The sequence below is a fragment of the Chinchilla lanigera genome, unplaced genomic scaffold, assembly GCF_000276665.1.
Source record: "Chinchilla lanigera isolate Chin_1 unplaced genomic scaffold, ChiLan1.0 scaffold00035, whole genome shotgun sequence".
NCBI classification, from domain to species: domain Eukaryota; kingdom Metazoa; phylum Chordata; class Mammalia; order Rodentia; family Chinchillidae; genus Chinchilla; species Chinchilla lanigera.
Genome location: NW_004955436.1, coordinates 4,818,549 through 4,840,488, shown reverse-complemented (window position 1 = coordinate 4,840,488; position 21,940 = coordinate 4,818,549). Strand labels below are relative to the sequence as shown.

Below are 21,940 nucleotides of genomic sequence, written 5' to 3'. Positions count from 1 at the left end.
TCCACAAACTGTGAGCTAAATAAACCTTTCCTCCTTTAGCCTTGGGTATCAGGTATTTTGTCTCAGCAAAGAGAGAAAAGTAACCAAGACAGTAAGGACTGACAAGATTGGCTCCCAGTGGCTGCCCATAGCGTCAGGTATGGAAGAGTGGTGTAACTGTCTGCACACTGGATACCAAAGGATCCAGCCAAAGACCTAGAACTCACTGCAGTGTTCCATGTGAGTCTGAAACAAGAGGGCAAAGGTCTGCACTGGAGGCTGAAGAGTCTGCACTGGAGGCGAGGAGATGACGTCCAACGTGAAGGTGAAGACTGGCCTCCTCTGAAGGAACAGAAGCAGCCTTCCTTCTTTGTTTCCCTTTTATTCTGTTCAGGCACCAAGCCTATTGAGTGCTGTCACTCACACCCAGTAAATCCCAGGAAATCTTCAGTAAATCCCCCCAGCCACACTCAGAACTGTGCTGATCCAATTGAGCTGAACGTTTCTTACTCAAATTGACACAGCTGTCAGCCCTCACACTCAGTAAGAACACATACACACATACGCATGGTGAAGGCAGGAGCCACTGGCCAGAAACACTCCTACAGTTTCTTCTGTCTGCAAGTGCAAACACAGCTTCCTGTACTTGTAAATACGAGTGAAGGAATGTGGAGCAAATGGGACACTAAGTTTGCAGCCTCCTGTTATCAATGCCCTTTGTTATACAAACACCACAATATTTGATTGCTTTGTATTTTATACTTTTTCACCTACTTGCACAAATAAAATAAAAATAAAAATTTCTATTGTATAATGACTAACACTTACAGATAAGACTTGCTACTCACTAGGATTATCCTAAGTGCTTTAGATGTGTTCTTCCTTTTAAAATTTTATAATCCTAAAATGCACAAAACAGGAAAAAATACTGACCTGTGTGCCCCATTCAGAAGGAGCCAAGATATCTGGGATGGGCTGAATTGTGTCTTCACGAAATTCATCAGCTAACGCCCAAGCCTCCTGTGCAGCACAGCTGCACTGTACTTGGAGCTGGAGCCTTTAACCAGAGAGCTCAGTTAGAGGAGTCCCTCAGAGGGTCCCTAACTCAATTTAGTTGAATTAGTTAGTTAACTTTAGTTAGTTGTCGTCCCCCTAAGAAGAGGGAGTTAGCACACTGACAAACACACCGTGAAAGCACAAAACCACGTGAGAACACAGCCGGCAGTTGTCTGCAACCGAGGGCTCAGAAGGAACCAGATCTGCCTTCACCCTAATCCCAGACATAAGCCTCCACAACTGTGAGAAGGTCCTTTTCTCTCAAGTCATCCTGTCTCGTACAACATGAAATGAACCCAGTTTTCATCGGAGCATTCAAGGTAGTGAGACTTGCTATGGTTTATTGCTGTATGGTCACAACACATTTCTATTATCTTCATCTTTGTTAATCCCTTCTTCCTTCTGTCCCCTCGCCCATCTCCTTCCCCATCTCTGTTTCCTGTGTTTATATTTTTAGATTGTTTATACGAAGAGAAAGCATTTTTCCTTTTAACGATTTCAAGTCTTTTAAATTTCCATAGAAAATCGTTATCTTCAAGTGTTTCACCTTAAAATGCTTCTTGAAAATTTTAATTTCTCCCTAATGTTATCTAGTTTTCTGTTTACAGGTCTTGTAAATTTCGTGGTGAGATTTATCACCACTTTATATTTTAATACTTTTGCAACTGATGTATTTTGGCTTTGTTACCATGATGTGGAAGTATGTTGCTTTTCAATAAACATTTATATTAATTTTTTTAAAAACAAAACATGATTTTTAGTATTGTGAGACTGGCTTATTTTGTTTACCATTGTACTCACTAGTTCTATATTTTTTCTTGCAAGTGACATAGTTTTATTCTTCTTGATAGCTGAATAGTATGCCATTGTGAGTATACCCCAGTGTTATCTTTATGTGTTAATGGACTTCTAGGCTCTTTCTACAGTTGTTATTGTCTTGGTTACCTTTCTCTCAGTGCTTAGACAAAATACCTGACACCCAGAATTAAGGAAGGAAAGGTTTATTTAGCTCACAGTTTGTGGAGGTTTCAGTTCATTCTCAGCTGGCTCCAAGGCAAAGTGGCACATGGCAGAGGGCAACCGTTCATGGTGGTGGAATACAGCAAAAGCAGCAAGAGTAAAAAGGGAGGAGTAGCCATAGAGAGCAAGCTTCTTTCCCTCCCTTATATTGGATGCAAGCTACCTGCCCCAGGGTGGTTGTAGCACTCACACCCATAATCCGAGCATTGGAACATGGATCAATCATAAACTCTAGAAGCCTGCCCCATGACTGCATGAGGCTTTGTGGGGATGTACAGACACAAACCATAGCAACAATTGTGAACTGGGTCACTGTAAATATGGGTGTGCTTACATCACTGTAGTGTGCTGTCTTTAATTCTTCAGGGAATATTCCCAGAAGTCAGACAGCTGGATCAAACAGCAGGAGACTCCATAGTGCCTTCCAAAGCAGTTGTTCAGTTTCCTGCCCAACCAACATGGTAGGAAGGGCTCCTTTCTCCCGCCCCCTTGCCCACAGCTATTGTTTCCATATTCTTGGTGATGACAGCCATTCTGACTGGGGAGAGAGAGATATCATTTTGTTTCCTATTTCTCTAGTTGTTAAATATGTTGGATATTTTTGATGTATTTATTGACCATTTATACTTCTTATTTTGAAAATTGTCTATTCAGTCACTTGCCCCATTTATTGATTGTGCTATTGTTTTTGATGTTAAGTTTTGAGCTTGCAGGTTCTAGATATTTATCTTCTACTGGAATACTAACTTGCGTTGTTTTCCCCCATTCATTAGGTTGTGTTTTCATTGAGTTGTTTCCTTTGCTGTGCAGAACCTCTTTAATGTCATGTAGTCTCCTTTGTTGATTCTTCCTATTATTTTCTGTGCTACTGGCATGCTATTTAGGAAGTCTCTGCCTGTGCCTATGGCTTCAAATGTTTCCCCTGTTTTCTTTCAGGTATTTCACCCTTTCTGGTCTCATTTCTAGGTCTTTGAACCATTTTGATCTTCTTTTAGTACAGAATGAGAGAAAGGTATTGAGTTTCAGTCTTCTCCATACACACATCTAGTTTTCCAACCACTATTTTTTAAAGAAGCTTTCTTTATTCCAGTATATGTTTTGAGTCCCTCTGTAAAAATGCTGATGGCTGTAGGATTTGCTTCTATGTCTTCTGTTCTATTCTTTTGGTCTGTATTTCTGGTTTTGTGCTAATACCATGCTGTTTGTTACTACGTCTTTGTAGTATACTGTGATGTCTCTAGCATTGCTCTTTTTGCTCAGGATTGCTGTGGCTATTCTGGCTCTTTTGTGCTTCCATATGAATTCTAGGATTTTTTTTGTCTAGTTCTGTGAAGAATATTGGCACTTTAATAAGGATCATATGAGATATGTAGATTATTTTGGGTAATGTGGTCACTTTAACAATATTAGTTCTGCCAACCCATGAACAAAGGAGGGCTTTCCATTTTCTAATGTTTTTTTAAATTTCTGTTTTCATGCTCTGTAATTTTCATTATGGAGTATTTCTTAGTTAGGTTTATTCCTAGGTATTTTTTAAGCTATTGTGAATGGGATTGTTTTTCCTGGTTTCTTCTATAGGGACACATTATTGGTCTGTAAAAGAAGCTATTGATTTTATGCAACAGTCTTTGTGGCAGCCTTAGCAAACTAATACAAGGATGTAAACCAAGAGTCTGAGCTCGGGGCCACAGTCCCAACCACCATTCTAGGGTATCATGCATTGCGTTACTTTTTGCTCTGATTGTTCTTAAGTATCAGTTGTGGCACTCCTACATTATTAATCTCTATTTTGAGTCTTTTATCCAGACAATTGGTAGAGGGCTACACAGGAATCTGCATGTCACTTTAAGTTCTGTGTAACTTCTGATAGGTTTCTAGTCAGCCCACAAATGGTAAAAATTATGAAAGACAACCAGGAATCTAGTAAAGAAGAGAATCTTACAATTCTAGAGCACCCCTCACAAAAGTTATTGCAACAGCAAGCAGAAACACCAAAACAACACCCAGGATTTGGAGGCAGATTTACTTTATGTCAATGGGCACTGATAGGATCATTTCCATAAAATCAGGCTCTGGTCTAGGGTTTATGTGGGATAAACAAGCAGGAAGTACAGAGGCAGCATGGCTTGTCAGCTGGGGATTGGTTCTTACAGTATGCGTCATAGTGACCACTATGCATCAGCATGACCAGCCGTTTCTATGAAACAAAAGTAACAGGAAGTGTAACCAGAACCACTACCTGCGCAGCTAAGAAACTGAAACTCACTGGCTGGGGTGAGTGAGCATCTTCTGCTACATGATAAGACACTTTTCTTAAGAAGCTTCTTTAAAAATGAGGTAGAGGTTCTGATACTAGAAAAATCAGAAAGAACCCAGTGTGGGTAATTTGGTTATCACTGTGTAGCCTCTTTTAATCTCAAAAGTACCCCATCTCACTGTGAGATGATTTAAAGAGGAGGAGTCCAAAGCAAATGACACTCTTGTCGGACACTTTGTGTGTATTCAGGCTCTCAGAAAATCTTGACTGACATTATGGAAGAATGCACAAGCAGCAGGTAATATATGAGCACTTTTGCCTAGAAAAATTCATTAATTACTCACAAGAGAAAACTAACTCAGCAACTGTGATTCTAAGAGAATTCACTAGCAATTCCAACTAGTGTAGAATATTTAATGTACACCTATAATCTCTAGGACAGTTATTCTTAAATCAGCAGCTACTTAGCTTCCTACACTCACAATTTTTCTTTTCTTTCTTTTAATGTACAATATTGGAACATTTTGCTTTGAGGCACATGTCAAAACCACTGGTGAATAAAAACTCCAGTAGAAGGTTACCATAATGTGGAATTCTTAAAAGCTAAATTAGGCTTAACAATCACATGCTTTTATTCTGTTGGACTTCAGCATCCTGTAATGGCAATAAATTTGAGACTTCCTCTATTATTGATATGTAGATATTTTAACATTGCCTCCCTCTACAAAACAAGTAGAAATATTATACCAAAAAATTTTTAAAATGCTAAGCTGACCAAAACAAAAAGTGTGAAAACCTAACAACAGATATCCAAGACTGATGTCAGTGACTGACCTGGATCTTCCATTAATCCTGTTTCACATGCAGTTTTGGTGGAATAATTACTGGAGATGTAGGACAGCAACTAGAACTAGCCCGGAGCATTTGAACCAAGAGCTATGAACAAAATACGGAACATCTAAGGCTACTGTGATGGTTGATGATTGGGTCAATTTGAGTAAGGGAAATTCAGCTAAATTAGCTCAGCAATTCCACACCCTACAGTGTGGAAGTCCCACCCTGCGGTGGCTCCTCACCCGGATGGTAAAAGGGGAAATGAGAGACAGAGCTGCTCTGTTTCTGGGGAGAAGTCTCGTCTTCTCCTTCACCCTGGACATCACCTCCTGGCTTCCAACCGACTCTCTGGCTCCGGGTGCACATCCTTCAGTCTTCTGGCCTAGACTCCTCAGCCTTCTGTCATAGACCCATCGGCCTCCTGATATGGACACAGTGAGTGAGCTCCTGTGACTGGATCCTTCGGTCTCCATTGTGCAGACGCCCTCTGCACTCTTCCACATCCGGCTCTGTGGGCCGCCATTGTAAGCCAATCTTGTAAATTCGTATGTGTTTGTGTATCTTGTGTTTGATGTTTCTCTAGTAAACACTGACTAATACAGATTTATGGCATGAAGTGTGGTGGGCAGTATTTGATCTCTGCCATTCATTACATGAAGATATCAATTCCACATACGTGAAGAAATAGATTCAAAAAGTGGAATGTACTTTGAGACAAAACAGGAAAGAACTCATTTCCTCAAGAAAAATTCAGAGCTTTAAAAATGTTAATATTAGAAAATAGGGTAGTGAAAATTGATAATTTAGAATCCAAATTAAGAAGCAGTAAAAAAATCTTCAAAATTTCTCACAAAGGATAAAGCAAACAAAGGTAAAAGTGTAATTAGTGAACTATGAAGCAAAGATACAATGGAGTTTCAACTGAACTGGAGAAAGGAGTCTTCTGGCAGGACTAATAAAAGCAATATTACCAAATATGATGAGTAGAGGATGGTAAGTATAAATGCAGCACATATATATACATATATATATAATGTGTATATTTAAAATAGAGAATGTTGGAGAATTTGTGCAAATATTTTTAAGAATGCAGTAAAAATGTTCAGGTTTCTACAAGTAATAGTTAGCAAAAGTGACTCAAATAGAGACTAAAAATAATAGTTTTAAAATTGTTGAGGGTAGAGTATAAATATTTTGATAAGAAAATGTCAGTCCCAGAAAATTTTAACTGAGTTCTGTCAAACAAAGAAGAGATAATTTCACTCTGATATGTACTCCCTTTAATAATCAAATTAAAAGAGTATGAGTTTGTCACCTTCGATAAACATGACTTAACCACAAAAACATACCACTGAATGCAGGCTACAAAGTTGATTAAAACTGTCACAATGTGAAAAGAGAAGAAAAAATTCTGAAGCTCTTTTAAAACTTTTAAACAGGTATAAATGCAAAAACTCAACAATGAATAAAGAGCCAGGCATGGTGGCACATGCCTGTAATCCCAGCACTTGGGAGGCTGAGGTAGGAGGATCACTGTGAGTTCAAGGTCAGCCTGGGTCACATAAGTGAGTTCAAGGCCAACCTGAACTGCATAGTGAGATCCTGTCTCAAAAAGACAAAAAAAAAAAAAAAAAAAAAAAAAAAAAAAAAAAAAAAAAAAAAAAGAATAAAGAAATGTGGAAAGGGAGAAAGTTAAACTCTCCTCCCATCCTTGACCCAATCCAACCAATCTCTAACTCCCCTAACAAAAAACTGATGTTATGAGTCTCATTTTATGTGTACCATTTCTGCAAGATCTATGGGTATTTATTTTTAGAACTCTCCTCACATTTTACATGAAACGTAACATATTCAATATAATATTTTACCTTGCTTGTTCTAAGTAATTTATCTTACAGTTGTTTTTATATTAGTTTACAGTGTCTCATTTTTTTCAGAATTGTATACTATTCCTTTAAATTCCTACATCTATAACCCTTGCATGCATCATACATTTATATGGTGTCTCCTCTATGGAGATATTTAACAAACTTTGAGTTACATCAAATATTTTGCTCTTGTCATTATCCTATGAATAACCTTTTACATGTACTTTTCAAATGTTCAGGTATAATTGAAGGATAAATTTCCAGAAGAACAGCAGTTGGGTCAAAGGACAATTCCACTTGTGCTTTCCATTGATACTGGCAAACTGTCATTCCCAGAAATTGTATCTGTATGCTTTCCTATTAGCAATGTATGAGACAGCATTTCCCAGGATCCTTCAAAGAGTGCACTATCAAAGTACTGCGAAGTTTGAATTTCTGCTTCTCTTATTTTTAGTATAATGTGTCATCTCTTCTTATTTTTAGAGGCACTACATTTTCTTTTCTGTGAACCATCTGTTCCTAACAGTTGTCTTCTTTTCTATTGAGTTTTTCCATTTTTTTCAATTTTTAGAAGCCTTAATACATTAAATAGGTTAGCTCTAAGTCTGTGATACATGATGACAATTTCCTCAGTCTTTTAGTTGTCTTTTAACTGTGTTCATGATCTTTCCATGTAGAAATTTTTATATATAGTTTCATACTTATCTGGCAGGGAAGATACCATAATCACGAAATTTTCATATGTAGTTTAATCAAATTCACCATTTTAATTTTGATATTTGAATAATAAATGTAAAAGTGTCTACCCCAAAATTGTAAAGGCATACTTCCAAGCTTTCTATTGATATTTCGTAATTTTTTGTTTGAATTTTTAATGTTGATATTTATCATAATATATGATATGGTATATAATTTCTTTTCACAGAGAGAATATTTAAAGTAGGTTCCTCAAAGTAGAAGAGAATCATAAATACTCTTTTATAAAACTTACATTATTTTAAAATATATGGCTCTCTAGTTCTGATTATTTTTCACTCTGGACCAAATACAATGTTTTCACACACTTTTTTAACCATAAAAATGCTGTTAAAAACAGTTACATTTGACAACACTAAAGCCAAGTTTTCCAAACTCAACAGTAGCAATATTAAGATATTCTCACATAAAGCTTGATGCAAAATCTTTTTGTTACCTTGTTGTGGTCTGAATAAAATATTCCTGTATGCTAAGATTGAACCAATCTTTTAGGAACCACAGCTTCTCTCTAAACTTTATTTTTAAGATATGAGAAAATCCAAGTTCTTAAAAAAAAAAAAAAAAAAAAAAAAAAAAACTTGCCCATAAAGCTGTGACAGTGAGTTGTGTGAGAAAGCAATTCATAAGTGAACACTGCGAGGAAGTTTCTGAATGGGTGTGGGAAGGCTTTGCCCATGTGGGACCACAGCTCTGACACAGTTGCCTGGCAACATTAACTACAGCAACACCTGCAGTATCCGGCACTCCACACTTCATCCTGGCCTGATGTTGCTGACTAATGTAGTGCAGAAAGTCAAGAGCTAAACAGAGGAGGTGTGCTGAATTGTCCTGTTCTCTGTCAGAAGTTGAAGGCTATCTGAAAGGTGATGTAAAATTGGCACGGAGAAAACTTCTTCTAAACACAAAACAGAGCAATTGGCTTCACTGAGTGACTGTCATTCCGTTTAGACTCAAGTCTGTTGAAATCTCGTCTTCCCTCTGGACTGGGTTCATTCCAAATCCACAGACTGCCAAAATCTTAGAGGACCAGAAACAGGTAATATATGCAATCTGTTTCCAATGGCATTATTCCCTTTGCCCTTTGAGTTGGTTGATGTTTACCTAATAGAATACTGGTGAAGAATTCTAAGCACAGTAAATGATACAGAGAAAATCAAATCTGGTCATGTACAGGTAGAACAGAGTTTACCACTAGAGAAAATGTCAGGAGAGTTGGGGGAAAATTATGAAAAGCAATGCCAACACCGTCTGACCTTGGCCCTATCAGCATTTCTCTTAGCTACGTAGTTTTGTGTTATCTGGAAAAACAGATGTTATAGGTCTCTACTTACACCCTAATAAAATGATTTTGTGATGGTAAAGCTTGTGTAAAACATACTTTTCGGTGTCTAGGTGGAAAGTGAAAGCGTGACCCTGGGGACTACTCCTGGTACCTGGTCCCTTCCCGTTACGACCTCCCTTCTCCTTCCCTGCCTCCATTAACCAAGCGGCACTGCCCTTCCGCACCCTTCCAGCACCCTGCTCCTGTCCTGGAGACAGCCTGCCAGGGACTGACCCTCCCAAAGCTGTGAGCCAGTTTAAACCTCTCCTCTGTAATGCGGCGTCAAGTGCTCGGTCCCCATATGGGGATTCACTGGAAGGGATTTGGTTTATTTAATCTCTGAAGAGTTTTCTAACAGGAGCATCTGTCATCCCCCAGAAAGTGACAAGAGAGGTACATTCGATGGCAGTGAGAATAATACGGAAGCATATATTTTAGTTTATTTCTTGGGCATTGATAATTACCTTCTTGGCTGTATCCGTTGATCCAATATATTGTATAGCTGCCAAAATTCTTTATACTTACTCCAAATTTTAAAACGTGTATTTAGATATTTCTAGCTCTCTAAAAATACTTAATTATTTCTATGTTTACCATTCTGGAGCAAATTTTGTTAACATATGTTTACGGTATTCACTAAATAACAAAAAAAGCAAAATTTGGTCTAAAAAATGCCTTCAAGTGCTTCTTAGCAAAAAAGTTGTATAAATTTGCAATAGGTTATTTTTAGAGTCTAGCATAAACTTTCATATGCAATCAGCGTGGTAAATTAATTTACCCTGAATTAATTTCATAAAGAAATTGATTCAGTTAAAATAAGAAATCTGAAAAGTGTCTATATTTTCCTGCTTACAGAAGTAAGGTGCTTTATTATGACTAGAGTAGATGTTATTTTCCCCTTTGTAAATCTAATAAATCAACTGTTGATGTTTGAAAATGTTCTTTTATAAAAATCATATGAAAAAAGAGAATCAATATTTGTTTCCCTTTTACTTGTCACAGGACAGTATTTCCTGATGAGAGTCTATATTTATGTTTTAATTTATTTTGAGCAGGTCTGTTCATTAACATGGCATCTGGTTTGTGTAGCAGACTTCCTCTCCTCTAGTGATTTTCTACATGAAGAGAAGTAGACACTCTATGTTTCACCAAGACAGAAGTTATCTGCTTTTTTCTTTTTCATAAGAAAAAACTTGTATTTGCTTGTGGCTCCTCCTAGATGAATTATAATCAATATTTTTGGTACTCTGTGCATATTGTAAGATTTTCCCATGATGAAATTCTCTGGATATTTTAAGATATGGTCACTTGCCCACCAAAATTTGAATTGCAGACAAAATCAGGGCATCCTTTTACTACTACACAAATTAGCACCTCCAGAGCCACGTGGATGGAAGATTCCTTTAACCAAGTGACATTCAACACTTTCAAACCCATCAGTAGAAGCCATGGATTCGGCCAAGGAAAAAATATATTAAATAGAAAGATGAAATTGTGTCACCTGTCAGAATTTTAAAACTCTCTTTTGTCCCTTTTTCTGAAAGAAAATTGATGTTTATTTTTCACACTGAATGAATTAAAACAGTAGGGAATGTACCTTAAAAGAGACAACATTATCCAGGAAGTGACATCTCCAGATGGCCCCAGAAGGGACCAGTTCTGAGACTCATTTTTTTTCCCTGAGCATAAAAATCTCACTGTGCTCTAAGGACAAAGGATGGGAAGGAAAAACCTGAAACAGCATGAATAAAGGGAGGTTACACTGGGTTTTTCCCCAGAAAAGAGAGGGTCATATTGTCTGAAAGACACACAACAAAATCGAGCTTGTAATGTTGGTACAGTGATCCTCCATTTTTCGGATGAGAAAAGAGAGTGCCAAAGGACACATGATTTAATTAGTAAGTCTTCAACACACACAGTAATTGTCTGGTGTTTATGAGTCTTCTCCATTAGGATGTGGCTTCAGAAGAGCGAGACTTTGTTCATTCCTGTACTCTCAGCACCTAGAGAAGGGCCTGAGACTTAGTTAAAAAGCTGGTAACGCAAAGATGTGAGCTCATCACCCAGGGCCCTGGGCTGCTTTCAGGGACAGTCTCGTATTTGCTGTCATGTGTCTCCATTCTGCCATTCCAGAGTCCAAAATTCCTTGTAATGATTTGGAACTCACATAAAGTCATCATATATTTTGATCAAATAATAATAAATTCTAAACAGCATTAAAATATAGCCAGATGTAAAGTCAGTTTTAAAAGCATCTCACACTTCTAAATACTAACACCAATCCCATATGCCTTCATAGTCTAATGACAAATTTATTTATAGCTATTTCATATGATGTTTTCTAAATTTACAGGAATTTTGTGTGTAATGAAGGAACAGAGGGTACATAGACACTCACATTTAAAAGTCTGGAATTTCATCCAGTGACATTTTATTTCACAGAAAGCCATCCATCCTCACAAAATGACAAAGACAATGAAATAGTTTCTCTTTAAAAAGGAAATAGAACATTAATGCCATATGATGGTTTTAAAAATATAGCAAGCAGGTACCCATCTGGGAAAATTTCTAAATCCGTTACAAAGTGGACATAATTAATGAAATTTTCCAAGGAATATATTTTCTGGACTCATTAAAATTTTTTGAAAAGAAAAAAAAACAAGCCGAGGACAGCATGCACTGCAGGACCTCCGCGCACTGCAGAACCTCCACGCACTGCAGGACCTCCGCGCACTGCAGGTCCTTGAGCTTGGAGCCCTTATCTGTGGAGGGATGGTGGAGACTTTCTTCGGGGCTGGCGGAAAGCTCATCACAGAGGCAAACGGTATCCATTGCACAGACTGTCAAGGGTCAAATGTAAGATGCAAAGAGAATTCCGCCTTGTTCCCGAGCAAGAGCCATTATTCTTTTCTCTAACAGTTTTTCAGATCATCTATTGACCGTAATTGCCATCTATTTGTGTCAGGCGAACGTGATAACCACTACACTACGGAAACACACGCCATCTATTTGTGTAACTGACAAGGGACGTGACTTATGTTGATTAACATTGTGCTATATAGTACACACCAGGAGACGCAACCTTACTCCCTAAGCCACTAACACCAGGTGACTTCTGAAAGCACTTGCACACATGCACCCTTACCCTTCAGGCTTTACACCTTTCATTAACACCGCCTGCCGATTCTTTATTCCCAGTACCTATTTAGCAGGAGGCCTGGTAGGAGATTATAAAATTGGAGGTGTGCATCAGTTATTACAGTGTAGGGTTAGGCACAGCAATGCAGCTAAGTCAAGGAGTAACAGGTTAAGAATGGAAAGATAAGCTGCAAAGAACAAAAACCAGGAACTCATCACACCCAGAACCAACATCTGGGCTATTTGGTTACTGGATTTAGGGAGAATTCAGTCCAAACAGTGGGAAACAAACTGTGAGGATAATAAAGAACAAGTAAGACTTAAGGCTTTAAAAATGATAGCTGAAGTCAAAATGAGGAGGTGGGAGGAAGTTGCAAAGTCAGTTAGAATAGGAGCATGAGGACTTTGTATCATCTTCCTTCTGAATTATCACTTTTTAAAATAATAAGTAATAAAAATACCAAATGTAAAACCCAATTAACATCAGACTTCTGTTAAAAGTATTTTCAGATTAATATATATTTCTAGATCTTGGCTGGATCTTAAAAACCCCAAAACATTTCTTCAGTCAACTTACAATTGTTGCATAGAAGGGACAACGATTTCTTTTTATCCTCCTCCTCACTCTCTTCTCCTTTACCATAAGAATGTAAGTGTAAGGCGTCCTGTCTTACACCGGCTTCTAATATCGGGGAATTATATTCTCTTAAGTCCCTGGAATTTTTAAAAATTTCAATGAACTAGGAAAATCAGTGAAGAACAACTCATTATGGTTTAATTTCAAAATGATTTTCCATCTAAGCTCTATTGTAATCTCTCAAAGAGTAAGTCAACCCACGTCTAGGATAGGCATAGGGTCCAATGACCTTGAAATGATTTCCAAAGTTGAAGCACACACAAACTTAGGCCTGGGATGGAGACTAGATTTGTAGAGAGGGGGTTCATGATCTTTTGATTCATGATCACATCATTATCAGAGGGGGGAAGTTTTCCCCTTTAAAAGATGAATAATAAGATATTTTTAAGTTAAGATCACATCTTTTGGTTCATGATCACATCATTATCAGAGGGGGGAAGTTTTCCCCTTTAAAAGATGAATAATAAGATATTTTTAAGTTAAGATGACCAAAAACAAGCTCTCCTTCGATGCATATTATTTGCTGCACTGTAATGTAACTTGTGAAACCGGCTGAGATCATTATGAAACCTTTTGGGTTTGCTGTAAGTTGCAGGAATGGTGCAAGGCACAGGTAATGCTACAGTAAAGGAACAAGAATGTCCCGCCCTCGTGGAGTTCCTATTCTACGGGGGGGGATGGAAAATAAGATGCACCATTGAGCTGTACAGTGTGTTGGGTGATAAATGCTTCGACAAATAGAGCAGGAAAGGAGAACACGAGATCCGGGGGCTTGTTCACTGTAAATAGGAAAAGAGAGACTTTGTAAGAAGGAGCATTTGAACAAAGACTTACGCGAGATGAGGGGAATCGCCATGCGGGTGTCCAGGAGAAAGCAACAAAGGGAACAGAAGAGCAAAGTCTTAAGGTGGAGTTGTGCTTGATAAGTTCCTGGAACAGCGAGATGGGCCACTGGGCAACAGATTAGTGGAGTTAAGGAGAGATTCTTAAGAGATGGTCAAAGAAATTCAAGATCACAGGTGAGAGGACCCTCAGAAGTGAAAAATCAAGGCATTGATCAACTATGTTTACATTGCAGTGTAGAGATGAAAACACCCAGTCAGAAACCACACTATTCTGCTACACTGGCCCTTAGTCACTTTGTATCAGTCCTTCTCAGACACCAGTGTAAGGACTTCGGTTTTTATTCTTGTAAAGCGTTTTCAGAGATTTAAATGATCACGCTAATATTTTAAGAGGCTCATTTCTTGTGAATGTTTTGAAAACTGACTTGAGAAGCTAAAAACACAGAAGCAAGGAGACCTGTTTACAGAACAGCAAAACATTTCAGGTGAAAAATGCTGACTGCTCGGACCAGCGTAGGGATCACAGGGAGAAGCACAGTCAGAGTGCAGATATATTTTGATTGAGGCCGGTAGTGTGGCTGAGCTGCTTAGAAAGGCTTCGAGAGAAAGACAGGAGAGGGAAGAACGACTCCAAGGATTTACACTCTAGAAACTGGAAGGCTGATGTCTACACTTAGTGAGATGAGGAAGCGGAAGAAGCTGCAGGTTCAGGGTGGTGAAAACGGAGAAATTTGGTATTTAAATGTCAAACTCGAGATCTTTTGGACACCCAAGTAACATGTTAGATATGTGAATGCAAAGCAAAGGATAGGGCCAATTTTTTCCATGAATCTCAGACACAATGAACATTTAATCATCTAGCAATGAAACTTCATAACCACATTTTTAAAACTTTTAGATAATACCGTGTGAACCAACATGCAAATATTTCAATCCTACGCACCTAAGTGAACTCTGCTTATAGAAGCAGCACAGGGCATTTTCTTCTTCCAGGACAACAGACAGACCTGTGTGCTGTTTCTGTCTGATACTTATATGGCCACGATCAGAAGAAAGAAAAGGGAGAAAGGGATCACACTTATCTTTGTCCAGGAAGCAGGGTGCTTAGAGGTAAGTGCACCTCTGGGTGCTGTCGCTTTGCAGAAACTCAGGCTGCATCAGAGCCCTGATCTCCCATCCTTCTGGCTGCTCTCCTTTGGCCAGGTCTTTAACTCCTGGTATCCGAAACCCTCGGCATTCAGAAATTGTTTTCTGTGTTGTAATTAAAAATAGTTTCTCCTTGGTCCTTCCGAAGAAAGAACACACATTTTCTGCTCTCCCTGGGTACTTCTGAAGCTGCTGCTCCAAAGTCGCCTGAGGAAGCAGCTGCACACAGGATCCTGACACACTCATGGCTGCGCACGAGGAAACCCTCCGGGTTGGGGCAGAGTTGTACGTCTACTTCAGAGGATTCGCGTAGATGCTACTGAGCTCTTTCACCTCACAGGGAACTTTTCATCCACATGATGAGCAAATGATGCAAAGTCACAGAATATACAAATTCATGTTTATTTAGTCAGTATTCCTTCTTAAATCTGGCTGAGTTTTTTTTTTAATTTCACTTAACATTTTGACCTAGAATTATTTTTAACAAGATTTATTTAAATCATCATGGGACTTTTTGGTAATTCAAACTTCTAAATTTAGTCTCTTCACAAATCCCCAACAGTTCGGTGTGGGAAGCTGAGAATCTTAGCTCGCCCAGTTGATGATAATTCTATGCATATTTAACTTAAAAGTTAAATCCCTCACTTAAAATGTCTTTTGAAAATTCGTCTAGAAGTTATAGAGTACCGACCGCCACTTTGATGAAACAAATTATGTAGCTTCCACTTATGCTCAAAATACAAATATCAGAAAATTTCAGGTATCCTAACCTAAATAATCAATCATTTCTTTCAAATTAAAATTATTGTCAGGGGGCTGAGGATTTAGCTCAGTGGCACAGCGCCTGCCTGGCAAGCACGAGGTTGTGAGTTCGATTCCCGGTACCAGAAAAAAAAAAATTATTGTCATTTTTAGGTTCTGTATTAGAAATCTCCAGCTGACAGATGTAATGAGTGAAGTACCTCCAAATTCGATGTCCACTATATGTAAAATAAATGCTTATTAAAAACAGAAATGTACACACACTCAAATGTTTCATATTGTAATATTCTATTGGGATGAGTCCCACAAGTCTCTTGGTACTGTGGAACAGCACATAAATAATGACATCAGCTAGGCCAGATAATAAGTAGTGTCCTTAGTGGTCTTCACAAACTTGTATAATTTTCTTTTTTTTTTTTTTGGTTTTTCTCCAGTACCGGGAACCGAACTCACGACCTTGCGCTTGCCAGGCAGGCGCTTTTGCCGCTGAGCTAAATCCCCAGCCCCTGTATAATTTTCTTTCAGACAACTTTTAAAACAAAAATTATGTGGTTTTTGAGGTTTTACTTAGCTAAGTAAAAAGCTGGATTATAAACAAGACATTGCTTTAAACATTGTAATACATACGCCAACTGCAGTTTATTGTAATTGTTCAAACATTTGGGGATTGGTTCATACTTAGTAGGCTTGTCAAAATTTACTTTGATTTTTATCTAGGTCTATTTAATTGACTAAAAGAATAATTTTGATAGAATCAATGTACTTATTAAGAACAGAAATATTTTTTGTTGAGGCTTGAAAATAAATCAAATACTGACAAAACACCTTTTAAACTGCTAACAACCATCAATATGTGCTCTAAAAGTGCATTATTGTATCTACAGTTCTTTGGCTTCTAAATGTATTTTTAGTTTAGTAATATCATTTGCATTCCATCTTTTTGGAATAAAAGGTCTAATTACAGTGTTTCAATATATAGAATTGCTGTTTGATACTTTCCCTACAATCCCGGGGAATTCAGTCCCCTATTTACCAAATAACGGACTTCATAACATTATTTTTATGTGTGGAGTTAGCCTCCAGATCCTTAGAGTAAAATTTTCAATTTGTGAAACACGGTATGTTTGGTAACCTGCTTAGGCTGCGATCTCATCACGTTACAAAGGCAAGGTTCCTCTGTAGTTCTACTGCCTTCTCCCCGTCAAGTAACAAATAGCGTCAAGCAGTTCCAGCAGCATGTGAGAAAGAAGCTTCTTTTTCAACTAATACAAAATGCCTTTTTTCATTACTGAAGGTAATATATGCCCGGAATATTTGCCCAATTTTCTTCTGTTCCCATACATCTGTATGTAATCCACTTATTCTTGAACCATCTAAGGGCCTCACAAGTTTAAAATACAATAGTATGTTTTAAGCTATTCATCTATACAATGGAATATATGTTCATGAGCTTATTGATGTTACATGTGTAAACACCATATCTAAATTTCAGACACCATACCAGAACTCTTCTCATTTTATTTTGTGTTAAAATCTTTCTGGAATATTGCCATGGCTGATGGCAACTTTTCAATGAATCATTAATAAATATATATACAAAAAAGAAAGAGACATTATTAACCAACCAAACAAGGTAGACCTTAAATAAAACAACACAAGAATGTGCAGCCTCTCTGCAGATTTTCTTGATGTAGCTTCTTCAAAGGATCACAGACTTTCCATAAACCTTTAGGTTGTTTGTAGAAGCAACAGAAGCCTGGGTCTGAGGACCTGCTGCCTGGGCTCCAAAGGCTTCTTTAGTGAGGAGTCAAAAATATGTTCCCCAAAGTCTAAAACACCACTCCATCTTCTTGATACAATAGAGAGAACTGTTTGCTCAGGAATATTAACGAAACTGTAAATGTTTAACAATATGAAGAAGAGTCTATTTGCTTGACTTTTCTGTTTATGAATGTATGAATTTTAATACTGTAAACAAGCACTTTATATGAAAAGACTTACAGAATGCCTCTGCCTACATTTATGAAGCTATTAGTGAAATAAAAGAAATCATGCATGCCCATTTCAGAAACTTGCTGGAAAACTATTCAATACTTGTACATCATATTAGCATAGTGCTAGGTTTGTAAATAGCATGGATTAAAGTTACTGTATCAAATTTACACAACAGACTTAATACTGGATGATAATTTTCAGAGCAAACCCTCAAATGCCCTTCTTACCCTTATAATACAGGTGCATATACTTTTTAGAAGACAGCACAGATAAAATCTATATGCCAGTATCACTGCTTTATTCCATTTTCAAAGAGGCACTTCTTCATATTTCTCAGTATATATTTAATGATAATCTCTTTTTTAAATAGTATTCAAAAATCTGTGCAAATATCACTGACAACATGATGGGGGAGGTGGTATTTTGAAACCAGCTTCGGAAGCAGCTGCCCTAAAACAACTGAAAGAAAGAAATGAGAAATAGAAGCTGGTGCAGGCAGGGTGAGAGAGATGTACACAGAGATTCACTGCGGTAAAGCCTTTGCCTGGCATGCGCAAGGCCCTGGGTTTGACCCCGGGATGGAGAAAAACAGAAAGTAATAAATGAAATAATGGACTATTCCAAATCAATGTGGTAACTCTTTCCACAAATATCAAGTAACAACTGGAAAAGTAAAGTGTAGCTCTCAAAATAAAGAGGCAAAGTCATTAGACATGTCCTGGGTGTGTGTATGAGTGGAACTGTATTATTGCAGTTAAAGGAAAAAATGTAAACGGATGGTCATTTACCACGTCATTCAACAACAGAGGGGAAAAATGTCTGAACAGTGCTAGCTAGCTGGTGCTGAGGGTGAAATTATAAAGTTGAATGAATATCCCTTGATGACACAGCTTCAAAAACATTGCTGGACTGAACTAGGGACAGCAATTTCAAAGTTATTATCATAATTTTTTCATTCACTTTTAAATATTTTACACAACCTAGCCAATTCTCAATTGCTCATCTGAGAAAGAGCAGACACGCAGCAATGCCAATGCAAAATGTGAAGAAGTGGGTTAGGGAGACAGTGTAAACGACACTAGTTATTTTGACGTATGACACTAACTGTATGACAGAGGGAAGGAAGTGTCTAACGCTGGCTGACATCTGAAGCTGGTAGGGTTCTGAGAACCGGCAATAGATGATGTACATCAACAGAAACTCATGGGAACAAACAGCTAATTTCCCTTCTGTACTTAAATTGTTTCTATTTTATTCCAAAGCATCACATTGCTTATCACACAGTTATGTAGAATAAAAAGCCAGCATGGTATGCATGCTGGTTAGCCACAAACATCAGGTCTATCAATGACTAGTTCTTATAAGAACTGCAACAACTTTCAACCCCCAAGTGTTTCGAATCTCTGTAACAGTGAAGAGAGTGCCTCCTCTTTGCCCTTGATGGGAAGTTGCCATTCTTAAAGTATCTTCTATTCCTATTGATTTGTGCACTATAACAAACCTATTTCACTGAATCACTGAAGGGAATACTGGTCTGATTGGAAGATTTTTGGCTGCACATTTATAACCAGCATCTTTGAAGTTCTCATCCAAAAGTATGCAAAAGCTTTTATAGGCTTTTACTTTTTTGTTTTTTGGTTTCCAAGAATTCTTGGAGAATTTTTTTCCCAAAGAACATGTTCATGCTAAATTCTCAATCTCAAAATTCATGTGCTGATTAAAATCTTGCTTTTTCACACTGGGATTTAAAATTTAAAATAGGATTTAAAACTTGTACTTGTGGAATTTCATGGAATAAAACTTTAAACAATGTACAGATTTCATGTCTTTTAACAGCTCTTCTATTTTAGATATCCTCACATGCTTTCAAAATGCTTCCAGAGGAATGTATTCTATCGAATCTTTTCTGAAAAGAAAATGTGAAATACGGAAACACTAGAATTTATTTTGAGAAAAACTATTTTATTGTCACCTGATACCTACACTATATTGAGATGTGTTGCTTATTTTAAGGAAAAATATATTTCACTAAAGTGGCACATATTCAAGATAACATTATAAAGTGTGTTGGAATTCCCTTAAACAGGTACAATAAAGTCTGTTCCATTGTTTCTTATTTTCATTAACTTCAGTGGTTTTCCAGAGCTGGTATCCCATGTAATATCTATAACGTCTCTAAAAACATTTAATATGTATGATTTACTTTATAAGCCTGGTACATGAGGGATTAGAGCACAATAAAAAATATGTATGCTGTGTGTGAATATGTGTATTTTTAGCAAGTGCACAACAATTAGAAATTAGCCCCTTATTTGTAAGTGGCAAATTTTACGTTCAGAATTGGCTGTCAAAACACGGTTCACATATAAGTTCTCACTTCCTTGATCACAGAGTTTTGGAGGGAAATGTTTTTAAAGTACGTCAGACAGAATACATTAGGGTTGTGAAGACAGCGGTGCAGAAAGAATCCACTCTTTGAGAATTCCAAAGCTTACATGGGAAATGCATCTGCCCACAGGACTCTGGGAATTAAACAGCAGTAACAAGTTCGCGTGTTTCCTCCACCTTCCCATCTGCCACCCTCTGGGTCCCCAGTGCAAAGCCTGCAAGAGTCCGGGGATACCTCTTCTCTGAAATGAAAATCCCTACATCAGACCGTGACGGTCACCTTATCATTTCCTAGAACAGTTTTGCTCCCTGCGTCCATGAAGTTGCAGAGGAAAAGTGTGAAACAATTCACTATGACAGCAGAAATATGGCTTCATAGGACACAGGGCTACATTTAGTCAGTGTTGATAGTTTATGCATATTTTCTGCTTTTTCTTAAGTTCATATCACTGGCTCAAACTTTTATGTCAATCTTTCCCAAATTCAGTTACTACCAAAATTTACAAACTTGACATGAAATTACATTGTATTTACAAAGAACTTGGCACTTACAGAATAAATTATTGACCTTTTTTTAAAATCCAGCCCAGGGCACCCACGGTTCAGGCCAATGGGAAAGCCAGGTGCCTTATGACATATTCTGCTACATTAATAGGAATAAATAAGTTTCCAGCTCATCCTGACTTCTCTACAGCGCTGTCCCTGCAGCTGCAAACCAGGAGCTTCCACTTCGACTCCAGCCGTGCGTGCGGAGAAGTCATCAGTCCAGAGAAAGCAAAGGCTGCATGTTCTCTTCCTCATGCTTGTCCATGCGCTTCAGTACCATGGGGTCCACCACAGACTGGGACCTGCAAGACAGAAGCACAGTCAGGTCGCCCAGCGATGACCCAGACGACGGTCGCCCCTGTGTTTCCCTTGGGCACATTCCCTGTGGGCGGGGAGCATCTTCATCAAGGGATCTGTGAGCTGTGGATGCTGCACAGAGAGACACTTAGGGTGATGTTTTGCATCAGAGCAAAGAAACAAACCCCTCTGGCTTCTTGGTAGCAAAGTGAAGGGTTCCAGGCTGACAGTAATACACATACACACTCCTCGCCCCAACTGCATGAGCTTTCCCTTCTGAGATATGGAGGATTCCCATGTAAAGTAGATCCCTTTCAGTACAATACCGCCAAACAAACACAGCGCTGCAGTGAAGTGGTGGCTGTACGCTGAATGGAAGTGGGAGGCGCTATAACTTGTTATAATGTTGTAAGTTGAATAGAAACGATGCTTGCCTTTAAAATATCTGTAAAACATCAATAAGAATATGCCTTTTTCCTTAACCATTTTTTTTCCAGTACCAGGAATCGAACTCACAACCTTGCGCATGCCAGGCAGGCGCTGTGCTGCTGAGCTAAATCCCCAGCCCCTTCCATAACCATTTTAATGACGACATCAACAAAAATTGTTTTGTTATTGTTTAGTTGGTTGGTTGGTTTGATTTTTTGAGACAGTCTGGCTACGTAGTTCAGGCTGGCTTTGAACTATGTACCCTAGGTTGGCCTTGAACTAGTGGTGATCCTCTTGCCTCAGCCTCTTGAGTGCCAGCATTATAAGCATCATGCTTGGCTTAAAAAATTAAAATCTGGATAAGATTTCTGTTCAATTGCCCACTAGGCAAATGAACTCAGCTTTACTCTTGAAAGCTGCAAAAAATGGTTAAGTACTTTTTTAAGAAGTTAAAACTCATGTTTAGGCAGAAACACTCTATAATTAGGGAAGCACATCATTTGAAAATCCCTTGTACATGCTCTGAGAGCTGGTGAGAATTCCACCCCATTATTAGTGAGGAATCCACATGGGAGCAGGAAGGAAATACACTACCACAGAGGCAGGATCTGCAGTCCTGACAGCAAAGAGGACGTCCAGAGAGCAGCTGCCCTTCTAAAACCCTCC

At 38.2% G+C, this 21,940-nt stretch overlaps 1 protein-coding gene across 1 annotated transcript in view; it reads right to left on the bottom strand.

Moving 5' to 3' along the window:
- Window positions 1-17,105: 17,105 nt before the first annotated feature.
- The window catches only part of Clvs2 (clavesin 2), a 64,635-nt gene continuing 59,800 nt past the window's right edge, over window positions 17,106-21,940 (bottom strand). The window contains exon 5 of the mRNA XM_005389152.1: window positions 17,106-20,850. Coding sequence (XP_005389209.1) covers window positions 20,763-20,850 — 88 coding nt within the window. The 3' untranslated portion in view covers window positions 17,106-20,762. The remainder of the gene's footprint in view (window positions 20,851-21,940) is intronic.